Raw genomic sequence first — 20,146 nt, 5'->3', positions numbered from 1 at the left:
CAATAAAATTTTCAAATTCAGTAAAGTTTGAGATGTACAGAAAGAAATTATTAGGCATCTTATCGCTCATAATGTGAAATTCAACAATAAGCCTTCAAAAACTAAATCTAAACGAGAGAGAAAGAGCTACAATGCACGAAATGGACAAAGGTGGCCAGATAGTCATCGTTGACAAGAACACTTACATTGAAGGTGTCCCTAAACTTTTAAACGAAGGACCATGAAATCCAATCTCTAAAGACCCTTCACCTTCGGACCTCTCAAAAATAAAAACTGGGTCCTATTCTGTTTTGAGGGCCGTAAGAAAATTGCAGCGAAAATGTATGCGCAAAAGCGCCAAATCTAGCAAACGCGCCCATTTAACAGCTCCAGATCTAGCGTACGCGCTGATTTCAGATTGCGTAAGTTTATACAGTTCTGTATTTCTTAAGATGCCATTGAAATACTAGTTTAATTTTTAAATCCTTTTTTGATGTCCTATGCATTTAACAATTTGGGAATTGCCCATGACGAAAAGTCGGCAATAGAATTTTGGGTCAAGTGCAGAATCACCCACTGCTTGACGCGTTCTTAAGAATTGCACATACTCGGTATCCATGTACACATCGACCTATTTTCACTTAAAAAAAGATTTGAGAATTGCACAAAAATGGCACTGCTCACACTCTTGACTTTATCTACGTACACATCGACCTATTTTCACTTAAAAAAAAATTCGAGAATTGCACAAAAATGGCACTGCGCACACCCTTGAATTTATCTATGTACACATCGACCTATTTTCACTTAAAGAGTAAAAGAGAATTGACATAAATCCAATTGTTTTTACCCTTGTAAAAAGCAGCAAATAAGTGAGCGATTCTGCACCGAGAATATTTTCAAAGAAAAGGCATCATTCATTATACAATATGTTTGAACAACCAACGAGATGAAATTATGCTTTAGCGATAAGTCGGTAACGAAATAGCGATGCAGGCATCCATTCAGTTATGTTTAGCAATTTTTATATAAATTATAATAATGATCTGAAATAGTTATTTACTCTTATGCTTCCATTCAGTCATGTTTAGCCTTTTTCATATAAATTATAATAATAAAAAAGTATTATATGAAATGAACCTTTCATCTAAATTAAAACATCCATCTTAGATAGTTATTTACTATTATACTTCCTTTCTTGCCGCAATTCTTTTTGGCAGCATTGGCATCAACGATAATTTGGCGATTTCTTACGGTCCTCGAAACCGAATAGTACCAAAAACTGCAATCAAATCTTCACAAATCCTTTTTGCCAACTTAAAACAGTCGCTTATCCCATCTGTTGCGAATTGTGCCAGATTATATGTTCTTCGCAAAATTCATAAAAGTGGCATTCCTTTCTGCCCTTTTGTATCAAATTTAGGCACTGCGGTCATTAGCTAAATATATAGTTTCTAGATTTTTAGCTCTATTAGATAATAACATTTACACCATAAAAAATTCAATAGAGTTTGTAAAAAAAAATAAAAGCATTTCACCTAGAAACTTACTTATGGTTTCTTTTGATGTAAAATCATTATCTGGAACCAAAATTATTCAAAAAACATCATCCATTTGTGAATTAAATTTTCTAGAGGCCTTTCACATTCAAAAAAATCTTTCTGTTCTTGTTAATGACCCTAATTCCAATCCACCTTTGCCTTCAACCTTTAAGGAAATTATGTTTTAGTTCTCATTTCTTCAATAGCTGGTGCCAGTAGCTTAACCCCTGTTCAGCCATTATCTTATCTAATCACTATATTTTATCTTGTTCATTTGTGCTTTGGCAGCTGCGGATGATGGTTCTGTAAAACCATCGAAACTAGTCCTGTGAAAATTTGCAAATATAACGCTGCTTTTTGTTGTTTGACTTCTATATTAATACTTGTTCAGCATGTTAATTTATCTTAATTACCTTATATGCTGACTGAAGAAAGTAGCCGATTTTAATTCTGATTGTGAATTAATAGTTGTTGATAAAATATTTAGTTCATTGGATAAAGACGTGGCATCGCAAATTGGTATAAAACAGGGTGAGTCATTATTCAAGTCCCAAAAATTACAAAAAGAATGCAATACTTATTTTGTTTAGAGGAAAATTTTACAGTGAAACCAAAACTAATTTTAAAAAAAATTATTTGCAGATCAAATTTAATTTTCTAACTGTAATTCAAGAAAAATGCAGTTTGATAAACTAAATAATTTCTGATTCTCTAAGTAGTACAATACAACGGGGAATCTTAATTTAAAATGTTAAAATCAAACATTCATAAAAATAAGAACAATTCATTCATAAGTTAACTCTATTGATTTTTTTCAATAGACTTAAATTGATGGTCAAGAAACTAGGGTTTTGATTGATTGAGATGTGCAAGTCACAGTGTTAAATTATAATTTAGCACCCAAAAAAACTTTGCTTGAAAAAAAAATTAGTTTAAAGTTATTTTAATGAATGCATGAAAGCAGACGTGGCAAAATTCTAACTTTCACTCAGAGATAGTTCAAGTAAGCTGTGTTCGAGTCCTTTAGATTTTATGGCTGCAATTACAGATAAGCTGTCAGTTTCTTGCATGGTTTCTTCTTCTGCCTATGCTAAACTTTATATCCCAAAAAAATCTGAGGGCACTGGAAAGATGGAGCCCAAACTCGCTATGATAAGCAGAAATTTACTCACTTCTTCATCCAAGATGTTTATGGAAAGAACAACAGAGATAAGTGCGATTTTTGTTGATTACTATTTTACCTTATTTGCAAATTTCAGAAAGACAGAGAAAGACACTGCAAAGATAAAAGAGGAATATGCTAAGTGGGAACAAATTCAGCATCTTGAAACTAAGGTTTCAACCCTAAAACTTTGAACAAGAAATTTAGAGAAAATAACTCATCCACTGGATGTTATACTATGAGGGATTAAGGTGATTAAATAAAAAATTTAAGACAAGTTACAAAACTTCAGGCATCAGAAGGGCCTTTTTCAATCAGCCTTTTTCAATCAAACAGAAATTAGGGGGAAGAGCTCACTTACATGCCATCAAAAAGAAAAAAAAAAAAAAATTAATGACTTGCAGAATGATGTAAAACATAAAAAGCAAGGTATGTTAAAACTACAAGAACAGTGTGATATTCAACACTGCAAAAAAGGGCTCTTGAAACTGAGTTAAAGGTGATGAAATTGCAATTTGAAATGAATGAAAAATCTTTAAAAAAATCAGAAGTAATATAGAGAAACCAAATGCTGCGATTTCAAAACTGCAGAAAGAAGTAAAATCTGTAAATGATCATATAGAAAATAAGGACTAACTACTTTCAAATCAAGTCAGAATTATTGAAGAAATGAAAAAGGTTGCAGAGAGAATGAAGAAAGATACAACTGATGGTAACAAGAAGGCTAAGGATCCAACAGAATTGCGTCTTGTTTCAGAAATTTAAGAAACAAGAAAGCTTCAGTTGGGAAACTGTTTTAATTTTACTGTTTTATTACTATTGTTTTTCAGATATAATGTATGTGTTTTATTATTCCTGTATAGGCATAAGTTTAAATAATTTTTATATTCGTGAAGTGCCCGATCAGTGAGAACAGTGTTTGAGTAAGGATGGCCAGATGTGATAATTCTGTAAATTCTTTTCATAGAACTGTTTTATCTTATCTGCTAAATGTCTCTAGCATACAGATCTAAACTTCGCTGTTGTTTTTATTTGAATTAGAATTAGGATATTTTGAGACAGAAATGTGTGAATCAAAGCATGTTTGACATACTGTTTTAATTTAAGAATCTTTAGTTATTAGTAAATAAATGTTGCTTTTGGTCTTGTACTTTTATGAATGAATTAATTCAAAAATACACACCCCTGAGTTAGAATTCCTTTACCTATTTAAGTCACTTTTTTTTCCTTCTATAAGTTTCAGTAAAGCCAAAAACTAAAGCTGTGAGCAGATTAGAAATGCTAAAAAAGTGGAAAGAGGAAAAGTTATTAAAGAAGCAACTGGAAGCAAAACTAAAGAAGCCAGCATTTAAGATAGGGAAAACTGCTGTGCCTTTAAATCCTATATTCCATCCTTCGAGTAGCACACCGAAATTTAAGGTTAGTATTCCTCCTCCTCATTTCATCTGCTATTGTCAATCAATTTTGAAAATAAAAGTATATCTGTTGTTTTTTGCTACTATTGAATTTCCCAAGTTTATTTGAATTTAGTTTGTTCAGTATCTATATTATGCTGTACTGGAAATCAAATTTTCAAAGTTCAAATTAGATTTTTAATATAGTAGATATGAAAGTAAATACTAAAATTTTATTAGCAAAGTTAATATCAATTCTATGTGTAACTGATGATAAAAAAGGATACAAACTGATATATGTGAGCAGATGTTATGACAGATATAATAGTCATTCAATAGTATTCAACCAAAACAAATGTATTTGCAATATGTATTATCTCACAAATTGTGATGCTCTTGCTAAGCAGTCTGATTTAGTGCCAGTTATAGATAAGTGTGACATTATGACACACTCATAACATCTGCACTTTTATTTAATAAGCCACTTTGTTAGTATTATTATTATTATAAACAAGGATATAAATTAATTGTTCTGTATTTTCCTTACATTTGGGGGGGGAGAATCTGACATCTACAGAGCACCAGACAATGTACTATTTTTGAAACTGTGAGATCCTACCGTCAAAAAACTGTGCTTTAATAATGGTCATGATATGAACATCTAAATAGGGCCAACAAAACAGTAACTGATTGAAACAATTATCTGCAAAAAGTTTGTACACACAGTGTTCTAAACAGACCTTCCAACAAAGTTGTAGGGCCTAACAAAATGGTAGAAATTGATAAAAGCCATTTTACAAAGTGGGTCAATTGTTGTTAAATAAAAAGATGTAAATTCCTTCAGGATTCCATAAGAACGATTGACATGACTTTAGCAGGATCTCCACAAATTTTCATAGTTTGATGTTAGACAACTTTCAGGGTCAGTGGGATAATACAAAAGTATTATATTTACTGTTCTAAAACAAGAACAAAATCATAAGAAAAATTAAACCCATAATAAACTATTTTTAGTTTTTTTTATTGCATTGGTATGTTGGCATTATGTAAGATGCTGTTGCAAAATATACTTCATATGTATTGTGAATTGATGTATTTATCTAAAAGATTGTTTGGTAAATATTGCAACTATTTGACAAGCTAGAAATCTAGATGTGGCAACCAGTGCCACATTGATATTTATTTCTCTACTTTGCATATGGCATCTTGTATCATGATCAATAAAGTTGTGCTTGTGCTTAATTTGCAGATGTTCATATCTGGTAGCTGTCAGTTCATCCACTTGAACAACTGAAAATCTGGAAGAGAAAATTCCTGAATTGATGTTCATTCTTACCACTTCAAGATGAACATTAATTCAGGAATTTCATGATTACATTGCACCATTATTCATGATGCAATAATGACAGACTTTAAAATAAATGGAAAAAATAAAATTCTCTCTTTTTCTTGTAATACAGAAAATATGTACTTGACCTTCAGAAAAAGATTTAATAATCCAAATGTACAGTAGTCTTGGTTCACATGTCAGTAGCTCTTCAGTGTTTTAAAGCTGCTGCCTGCATTATATTAAATACGAGTTAGTACCAAATAGCCTTTTAGATAGGAAAGAAGGAAAACAAGAAATTGGTTGTTTAAGGCTGTGATAAACATAAACATATGGGTCAAACATAGCATTGTGGTGATAATTTTTGATACTCTTCTGTTATCAGGACTGGATTCAGATATGTATGTATGTTTTGTAGGTATGTATACACACGCATACATACCTACAAAAATGTATGTATACAGACATGAACACATTCGTCCATACATGCATACATATATTTTTGATTCTGGTCCTGATAACAGAAAAGTACCGAATTTTTTCTAGCACTATATTTAGAGTTTACTTAAAAACATATACAGTACAAAGTCCGTAATCCGGACTCGTCGGGACTTCGATTCTGGATTAGGGATCATCAATTTAAATCTGGTAAGATGGCATGCAGAAATTATGCAATTAAAAATATGAAACCATAATTTATGAAATAAAGAGCAATTATGATCTAAAGGGTATCAAAATTTACAAAAAAAAAAAAAAAAAGCTTAATATTTATTCGTTTACTTTATTAAACATTTCTTTCAATGTAAGTTATTTAAGATGCTTCCACAAAAAATTCAAAAAGTTTTCTTTTTTCTTGTGTCATCCAATGCTATACTCCTCGCATAATTTTGAGACGGATATGCCTTTGTCCATTTTTTGCAGCAATTCCACTTTTTGTTTGATGAACATAAAAACATGCTTTCGCTTTGCAGATTTTTTGGCAGCTCCAGAATTGGAAACTCTTTTTGACATAATCGAAAGTTCAAGCCTAATTTTTATAAAATTGCTCTAACAGTCTGCAAAAAATAATAAGCCGGATCCAATTAAAAGATTAATGAACAGCGCAATCTGCAACATTAACTGAAATGCCTTAGAGTCAGTAAAGATAATTTAGCCTAGCTTATACCAACCGTTATATATTCAACGTGCATGCATTAACACACTATGTGCATGCATAAAACATACCGAAAAAAAGTTTGCGGCTTTGAGGTCCGGATTATAAATCATTCTGGATAATAAATGTCCGGATTACGGACTTTGTACTGTATAAATAAATGCTTAAATTCTTTTAGATGAATGTTTTAATGTAACAGTGTAGTTTTTCTGCCTAAAATGATACTGAACCATGCAGCCATCAAACAGCAATTTCTTACTATCAACTTTAACGTCAATTTAGAGAAAATAGTACTTGTGTAGAGCTAAATTTAACTTTCACAGATTAGTAGTTAGCTGCTTACATTTCCAGTGTGTAACGATTATATGGAAGGGCTAAATATTGTTAAATTTAGTAACTAAAAATTTTAATAGTTTTGTTGTTATTGAATTACTTATAATATGGATTTTTTCCCCATATTTTCTGCTATAGGCATCATCCAGTTTGAAGTCAAATATGTCTATTAATTTGAATAATGGCATTTCTCAAATAAAGAGCAAAGTAAGTTTTATTATCTATTATGTTTTGTTTAATATATCAATGTTATCTATAAAACTAAACTCAGTGGCGTAACAGTCCTAGTGGGGTCAAGTCCAGCAGTGTCCTGAAATCTGCTTTCTTGACCGTGGGCCCCAGGGTGTGTAAGCATATGCCCTGAACAAGTGGTCAGCCTGTTGCAAGACCCCCAATGTTTAGTCCCCAAGCGAACTTGGTACTCATTTTATCGAACCAAAGGATGGAAATCAAGAGATGAAAGGCTGAGACGACCTTGCATAGCCCGGGGATCGAACCCCATACCTGTGGTGCTGCTGCGCTATGCACTAGTCACTGTGCCACTGGGCCTCTAACTATAAAACTGATGGGTTTAATATTTATAAAATTATTTGATAGCAATAAATCATGAATATTTTTTATAGTTCATGTTATTTTGTAAGAAACAAAAAAGCTTTTTCATGTAGCTCTTTTCATATAGGTATAATCACTATCAGTGTATACAGTTAATTTTTATGTACAACGCAAGCCCTTTAACCTTAAATAAGTTATATAATCTCATTTGTTTACTTTGTATGCAAAATATTTAAATAGTCTGTTTTGTATAATTTTAATACAATTTAAATTCTTTAATTGTTTTATTCAAATCCAGATTTTCTTGTTGTTTAGAGTGGCTTAGCAAACAAAATCATCATCTGAGTTCCATGTAATACAGGAAATATTATATGCTGTCCTTTTTGTTTTATAATTTTTACTAGTTAAGAACTGAGAGATAAAAATTACACATTTCTACAGGACTTTTTTAGCTTACACATTTGTGCCACCTACCGATCATATAGTAAGATTAGTTGCACCACTGGTTCAGCCATACCTTACAGCATTGCTAATGATCTTAGAGGCTGAACTGAGGTCTGGTGGGTTGAAACTCGTTTGAAAGCTAAATATACATGGAATCAAAGCCAGGGCAAGGATGCCGCACTTGCCTCTGGTAAATGGCCAAGAGCATGCCAAATTAGCTGCAAAATTTTAGAAATACTTTACAGGGTTCGTATGGTCCTTAAAAGTCCTTAGATTTTTTGGAACCAATTTTTGGTCCTTAAGAATCCTTAATTTTGGCCAAAATCATCAGAAAGTCCTTAATTTTAATCATCTGAAATTTCTGTCTGTTTTCACGATGGCCATTTTGAGTGTGAATTAGCATTTTATAGGAATATTTTTGGCGATTCACTGACATATATGGTTATCTTTTGAATGGGTTCATGGGTTATAATTTGTTTCTATTTCTAATATAAATGATGGGATACTCGTTTCTAAGCAAGAAGTGAAACATAAGCATTTCGAAATTCATTTTTTCTCTTAAAAAGTAGAAAACTTTTTCCTTTTGGGAATGTGAATTCTTTTATTAAACAGTTCTAAATTTGGCGACTTATCAACATTTTGGCGGTTTTAAGATCAGTTTCTATAGAAATTTTTAATTCTGAGATTTGAGAATTTTTCGACGATTTTTTTTAAAACATCGTAACATTTATAAATTTCATTAAAATAATGGTAATATATTGAAATTATATTTAAAAAATAACATTAAAATAAAACATTTTTATTTTTTGCTGTCATATTAAAGAGTTTCATTTTGGCAACTTATTATACAATACAGTCAAAAGTCGTTAATTCGGACACCCGTAATCCGGAATGATCTATAATCCGGACCTCAAAGCTAAAAACTTTCTGCGCATGCGCCGCGTTGGCACATGCGCACAGGCGTTTTACGCGTGCGCGTAAGACCTTGACTACTGCGCATATGCGTGTGCGCAAGTGCAGAATACGTTTTCGCGTGCGCGTTTAATGTATAACGGACGGTATAAACTAAAATTATCTAATTATCTATTTCAGTTAATGTTGATAATTGCGTTGTTCCTTAATCTTCGAATTGGATCCGGCTTATTATTTTTTGCAGACTGTAAGAGCAATTTTCTAAAAGTAAGCTTGAACTTTCGATTATGTCAAATAGAATTTCCGATGCTGGAGCTCCCAAAGGATCTAGAAAACGAAAGTATGTTTCGATGTCCATCAAACAAAAAACGAATTGCTACAAAAAATGGATAAAAGCATATCCTTTGTTTATCTAACCGTTCCGAAATCTGTTTATCAATTTCACGCTGCTCTGCGCGGGGGGGGGGCACGTCGCGGCGCGCAATGAACTGGAAGTTGATCTGTCAACACTATCGTTATCTTCAGGGCAGATGTTTTTATTTTATTGTGCTTATAATTCCTTACTAAATGTAGTATTTAATTTCGATGTACTCCGTCTTTGATATGATTTAAATCAAATTCCTCGTCATTATAAATATCACGAATACAAATCAAATAGTTTTTTGGTTGCAATTTTCTAATTTCGGCTATGCGTAAGGTATGCTTTACGCATCCGCGCGTTGAAAGAAATGTTTAATAAAGTAAACAAATAAATATTAGGCTTCTTTTTTGGTAAATTTTGATACCCTTTAGATCATAATTGCTCATTATTTTATAAATTACGGTTTCATATTTTTAATTTTATAATTTCTGCATGCCATCTTACCAGATTTAAACTGATGATCTATAATCCGGAAAAATCGATAATCCGGAATCGCCGAAGTCCCGACGAGTCCGGATTAAAGACTTTTGACTGTATTTTGAATCTGAAAAATAAACAAGGTTTAATGCTCTAAAGCACAATTTATGAAACAGCTCTTAGCAAAAGCAAAATTAGCTATGCAATTAAATTAAAAATGTCTTTTTAATTTTTCATAGTAAGAGTTTTTCCCATGTAATTGTCTCAGAATATGCATCAGTTTTCTCTATAAATTTAATTTTACACTTCTTCCCTCTTTTTGTTTTTCCAAAATATTTCAGGCTTTTTGCTGTTACAGAATTGGTAAGGATAATTTTTCTTTAGCATTTTAGACATTTCAGCTTGGAAAGTTTAGAAAGATTTGAAGGCAAGATTTATAGACCCACGATTCTAGAAGATTCGAGAAATATGTGACAAAATGAAAAATTGTCTCCATGGTATCAACAAGTAATGGATGTATTTTACGGAAAGTTTGCGATGAATTTCTTACTTTTTTGAAGAACGTTTGGAAGAACAAGGAAAACATAATATTTGACCCCTGATACTAGAATCTTTTTCTTAACATGTTTATCTTCCCTTTGTTTTCTCTACTTTTCACTAGACACATGCATGAAAATATCAAAAATGCTTCTAATCTTATCACATGGGCAAGTATTATAGAAGAGGATTTTTTATTAATAAAGAAATTGAAAACTTACAATTTAAAAAATTCATGTAATATGTCTTAATGCATCATACACAGAGCTGGCACTAGGCATTTTCTCACCTGATGTAATCTCTGTGTAATTCTGCTGCTTAGTGCCTTTCTAAATTCTCCTTCCAATGCCTGCTCTAAATTCTAAAAGTTTTGCTATTTCTAGATTTTAGATATATTCTAGATTTTGTTTTATGGTGTGTCACTAAAATTCTAAAAATTCTGCCACACCAGCTCTCTAACCGACCTTTACCATATGTATTTCATATTTCTTCTGAATGTTCATGTTACTAAAGAAATAAAATTAGCTACTTTTTCTATACATTCATTCTAAGTGCATTTAGTGTTTTTTAGAATAACAGAAATCTTTAATTAAATTCTAAAATGAAAAGAAAACATGCTGAAGAAAGAAACTGATTACATAAAGAAAATTATTCTTCAAAGATATGTGCAGTTATTATTATGTAAATTACCCAATTGTTTATGATTTCAGCCTTTACTGTAATTTCCCATTTCTATTTCCTCATATGATAAAGTTACTGAGCCAGATTCAATTTAAATTCAATTGTATATCTAAGTTCTTTTCAAATAAGAGGCTTATTTAAATCTTTGTCTGATATTGTTGTTACTTTCAGACATAACGATAGTTTGCTTGAAGTCTGTCGGGGTTTTGGACTATTTAACTTTTCCCAGATCAAGTAAACCCTCATAGGTACATTGTGGAAAGGTTGACAAGTTAGGAGATAAAGCACTCGGAAACTAGCGAGAGTATTGGTTTGCATGTTGAGACATTTCTCTAATTGTTAGAAACGATGCTTAAAGAGAAGGAAATCGATTATAAACTAGCCAAAATGTTTAAAAGGGCTTCAAATTAAAATCACTGATAAATATTTTGTTGAGTGTTGTTACAAAACATAAATGTTTTGTATATATGTTACACATGTATGTTTTTGAATCCAGTCCCCTGATAACAGAAGAATAACAAAAATACTTGGACATGGGTCTACCTGCAGTATCAGCACATTGTGAAAAAATTTTTAGTCTTATGTCAGCTAAAAGGAAAAATGAAGGAAATGGGCATTCGGTTAAATTTATGAGAAACAAATTATTTATATATTTTAGTTTGGAGGAAAATTGTTCAAAATTTGTCAAAAATAAAGTGTTATGTACATTTTCTCAAGTCTGCCAAAAATCAGCAGAAATATAATATTAAAAATTAAAAGTTTAGTTTTAAATGTTACCAATATTGGTACTTTTCCGTTTCGCCGGCGCAAATCTCGCCAAGCAGACTTTATTGACAACATACAGAATACACATAAAAAAGGCTAACAAATGTTAGTTCTAAGAATGTTTTATTTTGAAGGCATAAACATTTTAATATCATATTAAATTTTGTAAAAAATCCAATAAATAAAGGCAATAAATTTATAAAAAGCTATTAATTTAAGAATTTATTATGCTTTCATGGTTCAACATCCTGATTCGCCTTTTCATATCACGTGACCCCAAGTGATTTCATCTCATGTAAACTACGCTACAAAAATCTAATTCCCTACGTTAATTTCAAGCTTAATTTGAATACAAGTTTAATGCAAGAATTATTTCAGTTCGTACGAATAGCTTACTCAGAACTTATATAAAACCACAGTGCTTTACTCCATAGTGCATTCTCATTAGAAGGGATGAATTTAACCCTTGACTTTGACTTTCCTATACTTTCGCCTTCTGGTGAGCTGTGTGATTGCATCCTAATTGACTTAATTATAGCGAATGGCTATGGGGCATAAAATTAAACTATCTGGTAAAAATTCTGTGTAACTGTATGCCAGTATTAAAAGAAACAATCAATGTGATAAGAAATGGCTGCAAATTGTTTTGAAAATGAGGCGTAAAAGGTTGCCAGCGAGGATATTACGTTTGGCATCAGTTGTATCATTATTGGCGACTTTAATCCCTGCTCCAGCAAAACGGAATGTACCCCAATATTTATATTTGTGGTTAATGAGTCGATATATCATTACCTAAAATACTGAGGTAAAACTTTTTTTTGATTGCTTTCGAAGTTTTAAGAAATTGTTGTTCACATGAACATTAATTCTAAAATTGTGTTCCAATAATTTTAAATTATTATAATAAAAGAATTAATATATTTTGTAGTGTCACTTATTATACCTTGACAGAGTTGGCAGCCTTAGTCATAAACCACACATGACTGAAACTCCAAATATTAAATTGTGAATATGTTGACAAAGCCGCATTTCAATCTGCAATGTTATAATCTGATTAATTATTATTTTTTTAACTACTTATAGATACCTTCAGCTCCAGGTTTTAAACAGTCAGCTTCAAAAACAGGCATTCCTAAACCAGGCAAACAGGTGTGTTTTACAAATTTTATAAAATTGTCATGTCTATTCTATTGCCTTTTTTTCCTTGAATATTTGCTATATAATAAATATTTTTATAAATCATCATCACATTTATCATGTACTCACTTCTAAAAGATCTTTTTCTCTATAGCATTAATTTGGCAACTAATATGTATTCCTATACATGTTTAATTTTCTCCTTCAAATTAAAAAGTATTCAGTTCATGTTCCTAACTTAATATATTTAGTTTATGCAAGTCTGTTGCTTCTAAATGATATAGTTGCTTTTTATTTTGGGCTAAGAATCTGTGTATTGTAAATTAGGATATACAAGCATCCCCTGTGTACTCAACAGGTTAGAAATTAGAATGCATCCAGAAGCCAAAAAATCATTAAATTAAAAATCTAGTTCTAAGCATTTTAACATGTAACTGAATTTTCTTGCGAAAAATTTAGCATAGTTCACTGTGTATGTAGAAATTCTGTATTTAAAAAAAAAAAAAAAAAAAAAGTATTTTCCTTTTAAGTAAGCAAAACACAGGGTTCGTAGCGGTCCTTATAAGTGCTTATAAGTCCTTATATTTGAAAATAAAATATAAAGGCCCTTATAGGTGCTTACTTTTTCTTTAAAGCCCTTATTTTTTTGTTTTTAGTGCTTATTTTTTTGCTTTCAGTGCTTTTTTTTTTAAATGAAAGCACAATTTTTCCTCCTACCAAAGCCAAAACTAAATAAACAACTTTTCTTCCTAATATGGAATGTCAGATGGTGAATCATACTCCCGGAAATAGCTTTCCCCCCTTTTTCTGCATTAACATAACCTTTGGTCTGCACGGACAGACAGGTGTCCGTCGTTCTGTTGGTCAAAGAATTGCGAAAGCAGTTGAAAATTCCGGTATATTCGGCATTCTTTTCCTCCCACCCAAATACTACACACGTTTGAATTTCTATCAAGATCTTAATAATTTGCATTCTCGTTCCGCTTGGTCAGTTCATATTTGTGTTTATTATGATCGTTGTGCTTATATTATGAGCATATGTATCGATGTTTATAATAACATAGTTGCAGTAACTGCTGAAGTATAGTAAACTTCCAAAAATGGTTGTGTTTTAACACAGATTAGCTTTCTAAGGAATAATATTCGGAATGGCTTAAATAAAGGGAAAGTAATTTAATAGTCAAAATAATTTCATTTCTTTGGCCAATACATTATACAGTATGAATGTTGAGAGGTTCTCCCCTTTTTCCGCAAAATTTCGAATATTGAAACTGTTATAGTTCGCTGCAAAACAAGCAACAGACTTTTTTTTTTTTTTTTTTTTTAATCACTTTCCAATCTGGATTGAATAGGACTAAAATTTCTGCGATCTACCAACCGAAGCGAAGAATGATTCTATTGCGGAAATTTAGCGCAGTCTGTTGAAAATCAGAATGAAAAACAGTCTCTCTTTCTTTTCCTTTCTTTAGTTCTTTATTCTCCCAATACCGGCAGCTGTTGAATCCGATTGCGTAATATCATGTAGGGAAGAATTACGGCGCATGTATTGCGCAATAACGTTTGCGATATTTTGCAGAGATAATTAATTTTGATGTTCAGTCCCAGATTTGTTTATGAACACTTAAAAGAGTTTTTCTGTGCTTGCAGAGCAGAATATTTTTTTGTTATATCGAAATGTCAAAAGCATTTATTTAGCGGGAAAATCTAAAGAACGGCTACAGTCGATTCCTCTCCGCTCCGCTGTCCGAATGTTCACCAATTTTCAAGTATGCGGGTAGGTAAGCTTTTACTGTTGAAGGATGACTGCATGAAGCAAATTTCTGTCTTCTGATTTCAGAAATGTTCCTCTTTTTTATTTAAATTACTTTGCTTGCAATATCTGTTAAGGGAAAACTGATATACGATGAAAATTTAGAAAATGTTTAGAATTTAGATTTAAATTAGTTAAATATCAATAAGAGTGGAAAAATAAATTGTATTTATTATTAAGTTCCAAGCGAATAGAATAAATATACCTTATTATTATTTATTTCCTCTATTTTGAACTGAAATTTCATCATTAAATCTTGTAATATAGTTTAGTTCTGCATAGTTTTTTTTTCTCTCATTGTAAACTAGTTCTGTAAATTGAATTGTTATTTAAAATTTAAAAAAAAAAAAAAAAGTAATTATTTTCCATGGTTGAGGTAATGCTTATTCTCTCTTAATAAATACTGCATTTCTCATATTTTAAATTACGAGTCTAATTTTTAAGGTTATGCAGTTGTGTATAATGCAATTAAACGGGTGCTTATTTTTTTTCTTAAAATGTGCTTGAAAATTGCTTATAGGTGCTTATTTTTTTAACTAAAATGTGGTTATGAACCCTGAAAACATGAAGTAAATTATGAAAAAAGAAAAAATAAGTTTCACATCATTTTGTGATTTGAAACTGCAATGTCTGTATCCCTACGATATAATTTACATCCTTCAAAATAATGATTTTTCACAGCTGTATTCTTTTGCCAGTGTTTGCAAACATCTCCAAAGCACATCTGGTACATATTCTCCAAGGTTTTACTGTGCTTCGACACTGAAAAGTGAGAACTCGTAATTCAACATGATTTCAAGAAATGTTCGGAAATTACATAATACTAATATGAATAAGAACTGTGTGACAAGAAATCTGAATACTGTTGCATGACATGATTGACCACAAATCATTCCTCGGAGAGCAATTCATAAGTAGAACTGTGTCATGTAATAATACTTGAAGTTAACAATCCAAAGTTGGGATTTACTTCTTTAGCAGAACATTATGTTTCGAAAAGATTTAAAAAAAAAAAAAAAAAAAAAAAAAAAAAAAAAAAAAACCAGTTTGAGGATTAAGCCAAACAATTATCCTTTGATACTTTTAGTGTGACTACACTTTCCAGCTCTTTGTGGAATTAAATTTCTGTATTCCTAGAGATAATGTCAATTTCTTTGTAACTGATGCTCACTTATTCATAATCTTTAATGCAAGTGTTGCCAATGTTAATGGCACTTCAAAAGCTTTGAATATTTTTTTGTCATAACTTGCTTCAATGCTTTGTAAGTTTCTATTGGACAATTGTCTACTTTAACAGAGATGTACTTGACAGCAAGTGCTGTTTTTTATGTATTGTTAACACCGAATGCCCAATTTAAAATCTCCAGATGTATTTAATGACTAAGTAACATATTTAGAAAAAAGTACTTCACTACTTGAGAAAAAATACTTAAATATTTTTTTTAAAAAAAAGAGCATTAAGCTGCAACTCACTTAAGGATTTAGATTTAATTTTATACATTATACACTTCTAAGTTCCCAAATCTGGAAATAGTACTATGAATTTTGACTGTTAATAAAAGATTTTAAAAAGCAGATTATCAGCAAGTAGGGGATACTTGTATTACTAATTTATAACTCTGTAATTATACTGAAAGTATAAAAAAAATTCTGTTTATATTTTTAACAGATCTCTCACGTTACTCCAAAATGCAAACCTTCTCTTCAATCAAGCAAGCCTGTTCAACAAGTATATGGAATTTTGATTTGAAGTTATAAAATTTTAGTTCTCAATTTTACTTATTTGTGATAATTTCTAAATTTCTCTAGGAAAGCAATTAAATTGTTAAAAAGTTATTAGTTAATTTTAAGTAGTTGCTCAACAAATGAGCAATTACTCTAGCAGTAAAGGATTATTACGACTATCTAGTAATAATATTTTAAAACTTTCTAATGTATTTTTGAAAATTTTTATTAAACATAAAGTGTATTTCAAAACCTTTCAGTGTTAAATGCACAAAATTTTCTTTGCATATTTATGATCTTAAATGCATGCAACTCAGAAAATTTATTACTATGAATGCAAAGCTACCAAATTAAGATTTTAATTTGATGGTTTAGGTAAGTAATGCTTGTAAAAACTAAGTAAATGAACCAAACTGGATGAGAATCAGCTATTATTTGCTATCAGTAATAGTATCTCATTTACTAAAAGTTTCAGATGTAGCAGTCATTGTTATTCATAATAAAACAAGTGAAAATATGTGGTATAAATTTTTATTGCACCTTTTAAATGGCTCATTGTTTTAATTAAAGATAGAAAACAATGTATGATGCAATTCAGTGCTTTTCATTATTTGTGAGACTGCACTCAGGGAATTCTCATTTTATAAGATGGAGCTTGTTCCCAATAAATCACTCATAAATACCTTTCCAGCTTCTTTTTTTAGCTCATATATTAATTTAACGTAAGTTTATGATTATTCATATTTAGTTATTTATAGATAAACATAAAGAATATCCACTTGTGTATGTAAAGTGGCATGTTGAAAAATATATAAAATTGTGTTTATAGTAAGAACCAATCCTTAGTCAAATCAAACCTTGCAGTTTCTTCAGGCCAACATCATTAAATTAATTTGAGTTGATTTTCTTTAATATATCTCAGCCAACTGAGTATGAGTAGATCCAAAATGCTTTGCTGCTTAGAAGACTAAAGAATGGTGCAAGTATGAAAATAAAGGATGGTGTCATGACAAATACTCTTGACACTCAACTCATGACAAATACACTTAACTCGGATATTGTGCAAGCATTCTGTGCCTGAGTTTTATTACGCATTCATAAGTGTTATTCTCTTTGATATATTTTTACCATAAAATAATTACTTATGAAAGATGCTTAGTAAATCTAAATGGCAAATTCCAGAAGCTCTTGCAAGGTCTGCATAACAGATGCCAAGACCTTATATCAGGCTGTCACTTGATGTTTGAGATTCACTCTCTAAGCCTTCACCCATCATTTTAACACTGTCTCAAATTGGTTAACATAAGTATTAATAATTAATTATGGATAATCATAAAGACCACAAATATGTGATGTGGCATGTTTAATAAATAAAATTATATTTAAGTTAGTCATCAATCACTAGTTAAATAAAATTCTGTAGTAACTGAGGTTAAAAGGTAAGCAAATGTAGAAGTGTATTCAGTTATATTGATGGCTTGATTATAATTCTCATCTGGAACATCAGCTTTTAAATTAAGTGTTGAATTTTTTTGATTTTGCGACTATTATTGCTACAAAGGGAAAATTTTGAGAAAGTTACAAGCCTGCTAGAGCTTGCTTTATTTTTATAAATGAAAGTTATTTTCTCATGCAGATGAATAAAAAATTACTTTCTGCTGGTACATAATTAAAATATTCATTGTAATATTCACATTCTTTCTTTCTCCTGGGAAAAAGTGTATTGGTTGAGTGTAGCCAATCAAACAAGAAAAATATGTGTCTGTAATTTGTCCTTTTTAAAGCCAGATTGATTATTCTTTGTACATGTAATATAGGAAGAAATGACTTAGGAGTTTTTAATTTGATTTTTTTCCTCTTTAGTTCAAATTGAATAATAGTCAAAATCTCTATGCTTAGTTGTATGATCATATGAATATTGTGCAGTGTATACTTATTAAAATAAAAAAATTTGCAAGTTTTACATAATTGTTATACTTTTCTTGCTTTCCTTATTTATTTAATTTTTGACATATTTCTAAACTTTTGTATTATATTTTTAAACACATTTTTATGTATGTCTACAGCAATGGAATCCCATTTATCTGAATAAAATGAGGCTAAACTGTTTCAGATAATTCATTCTAATTATTTTTAGCATTTAAATATAGAAATAAATGTTTATAGCAATTTTAAGCAAAAGTCTGTATTACATTGTATATGTATGCAGTAAACCTTTGCCAAATGTGGGGGCTACATATTATGCGTGTAGCAAAGTTAGTTCTGCAAAGTTAAACTTTATATGGAAGAACATGAGTTAGGTATAGTTCAAATTAAAAGAAATGAAACAATTGTTAATTTTAAGGATTTCTATTACTGCTTAGTAAGTAAGAAAATGATACAGTAATTTATTACAATTATATATATATTTTAAATAGCTAGTGATTTTTGCTTGGACAATGTCTGACACAATTCACCAACAAATGCAAATTTTTCAATACCTCTCATAAAATGTCTTTCTTCATTTGGGTCAATCCTCATAACCAAATCAGACAGTTCTGATGACTTTTTTAACATTCATTTAACTTCTGTCATGTTAAGGATGTTTATCTTATTCTATTAAAAGCTACAAAATGTTTTGTAGCTTTTAATGTGTAATTATCCTAATATTGGTTAAGACACAATGTCATAAATTACATGTTTTTTAAACTGTGAAATTTTATTAGATTGTGATTTTAATAGGGCTTTTTAACAAATATTGTTAAAAAATAAGTAAAATTCAATAGTGGCCATGTAAAACCAGAATGATTAAGGTTATCTAATCATGTAATTTATTTATTTATAACTAACTGCTTACCTTTAAAAATTATCTCTGCATATTAAAGGGAGTTATTGCCTTTCATTAATCCTTACCATAATCACAAGATAAAATACAAAAATGTAAAAATTCAGATAAAACTTATTCTTTACATTTAGTGAGACTTTTATCACCTCTTGGGCTTTAGTGGCTTTTCGAACCTTAAAGTTTATTAACTGGGTTACAATCTCTGGAAATCTGCATAAAGCTACAACACTAACTGCATCAGACAGAGCCTAACTAACTTTCAAAACATGCCAACAGTGTATACATCAGGTCATTCAGATTTGTTCTGATCAGCAGGTCTCTCTCTAAGCAAGCAGCAGTGGCGACAACAGTCAGTCTTTTGTTGAGTCATGCTGGCTGTGATTTTACTTCTTATTTTAACCTATGTCACTTGACATAAAATCCACCTGCTATTTACTAAACCTCTAGACTGAACAAGTATGTGACAAAATGAGACATAAAAAAAATTGACATAAACATAAATAAAATGTCACTTATTTTTTTTCAAATATGTCCAACTATTATAAGTTTAAAACATTTCATGCTACTTGATAAATTTATAAAGTTTATTTTATTCTCAAACTTATTAATAATTATGTTAATCAAGTTATGTTTAATAATAATGTATTATCCTACTTATGGATCTATTTATTTTTAGGATGGTATTACAAAAGTGAAGTTCAGGCATAGATAATATTTTTAATTGAATTTATTCAGTTCCCATTTGTTCATAGGTCCTTATTTTTTTTTTTCATAAATTGTCCTTAAAGGTACTTAATTTCTGTGTGCAAAAATGTTTATGAACCCTGTGTGTATAAATGCTTTTAAATGTGAGCTTAGATGATCAACATCATGAGTACCAGATACCTGGCAAAAATAGCCTGATCCCATATCTAACATATGAATGTTGAAGGCATAAATGAATGGCATAGATGATGATGATGATGATAAGCAACATTATTACTGATCATGGGAATATGTAAAGATCCCAAAATATTAATAGAACATACTATT

The 20,146-nt window shown here is 30.5% G+C and overlaps 1 protein-coding gene across 4 annotated transcripts in view; it reads left to right on the top strand.

The window, feature by feature from the left end:
* LOC118192195 (uncharacterized) overlaps window positions 1-20,146 on the top strand; it is a 62,251-nt gene that overhangs the window by 7,825 nt on the left and 34,280 nt on the right. For 3 of the 4 annotated variants that reach the window (XM_085827188.1, XM_035363098.2, XM_085827187.1), the window contains exons 2-5: window positions 3,920-4,101; window positions 7,028-7,096; window positions 12,702-12,767; window positions 16,235-16,294. In XM_085827188.1, the coding sequence (XP_085683314.1) occupies window positions 3,920-4,101; window positions 7,028-7,096; window positions 12,702-12,767; window positions 16,235-16,294 (377 nt within the window). Of the gene's footprint in view, window positions 1-3,919; window positions 4,102-7,027; window positions 7,097-8,800; window positions 9,065-12,701; window positions 12,768-16,234; window positions 16,295-20,146 lie in introns of those variants that run through there. The other variant, XM_085827189.1, reaches the window with a different exon arrangement.

Source organism: Stegodyphus dumicola, chromosome 11 (assembly GCF_044657685.1).
Source record: "Stegodyphus dumicola isolate Sdum_Otavi_A_Nest chromosome 11, ASM4465768v1".
NCBI lineage: Eukaryota > Metazoa > Arthropoda > Arachnida > Araneae > Eresidae > Stegodyphus > Stegodyphus dumicola.
The sequence above is the reverse complement of the archived record's forward strand: the minus strand, read 5'-3'. Positions and strand labels throughout refer to the sequence as shown.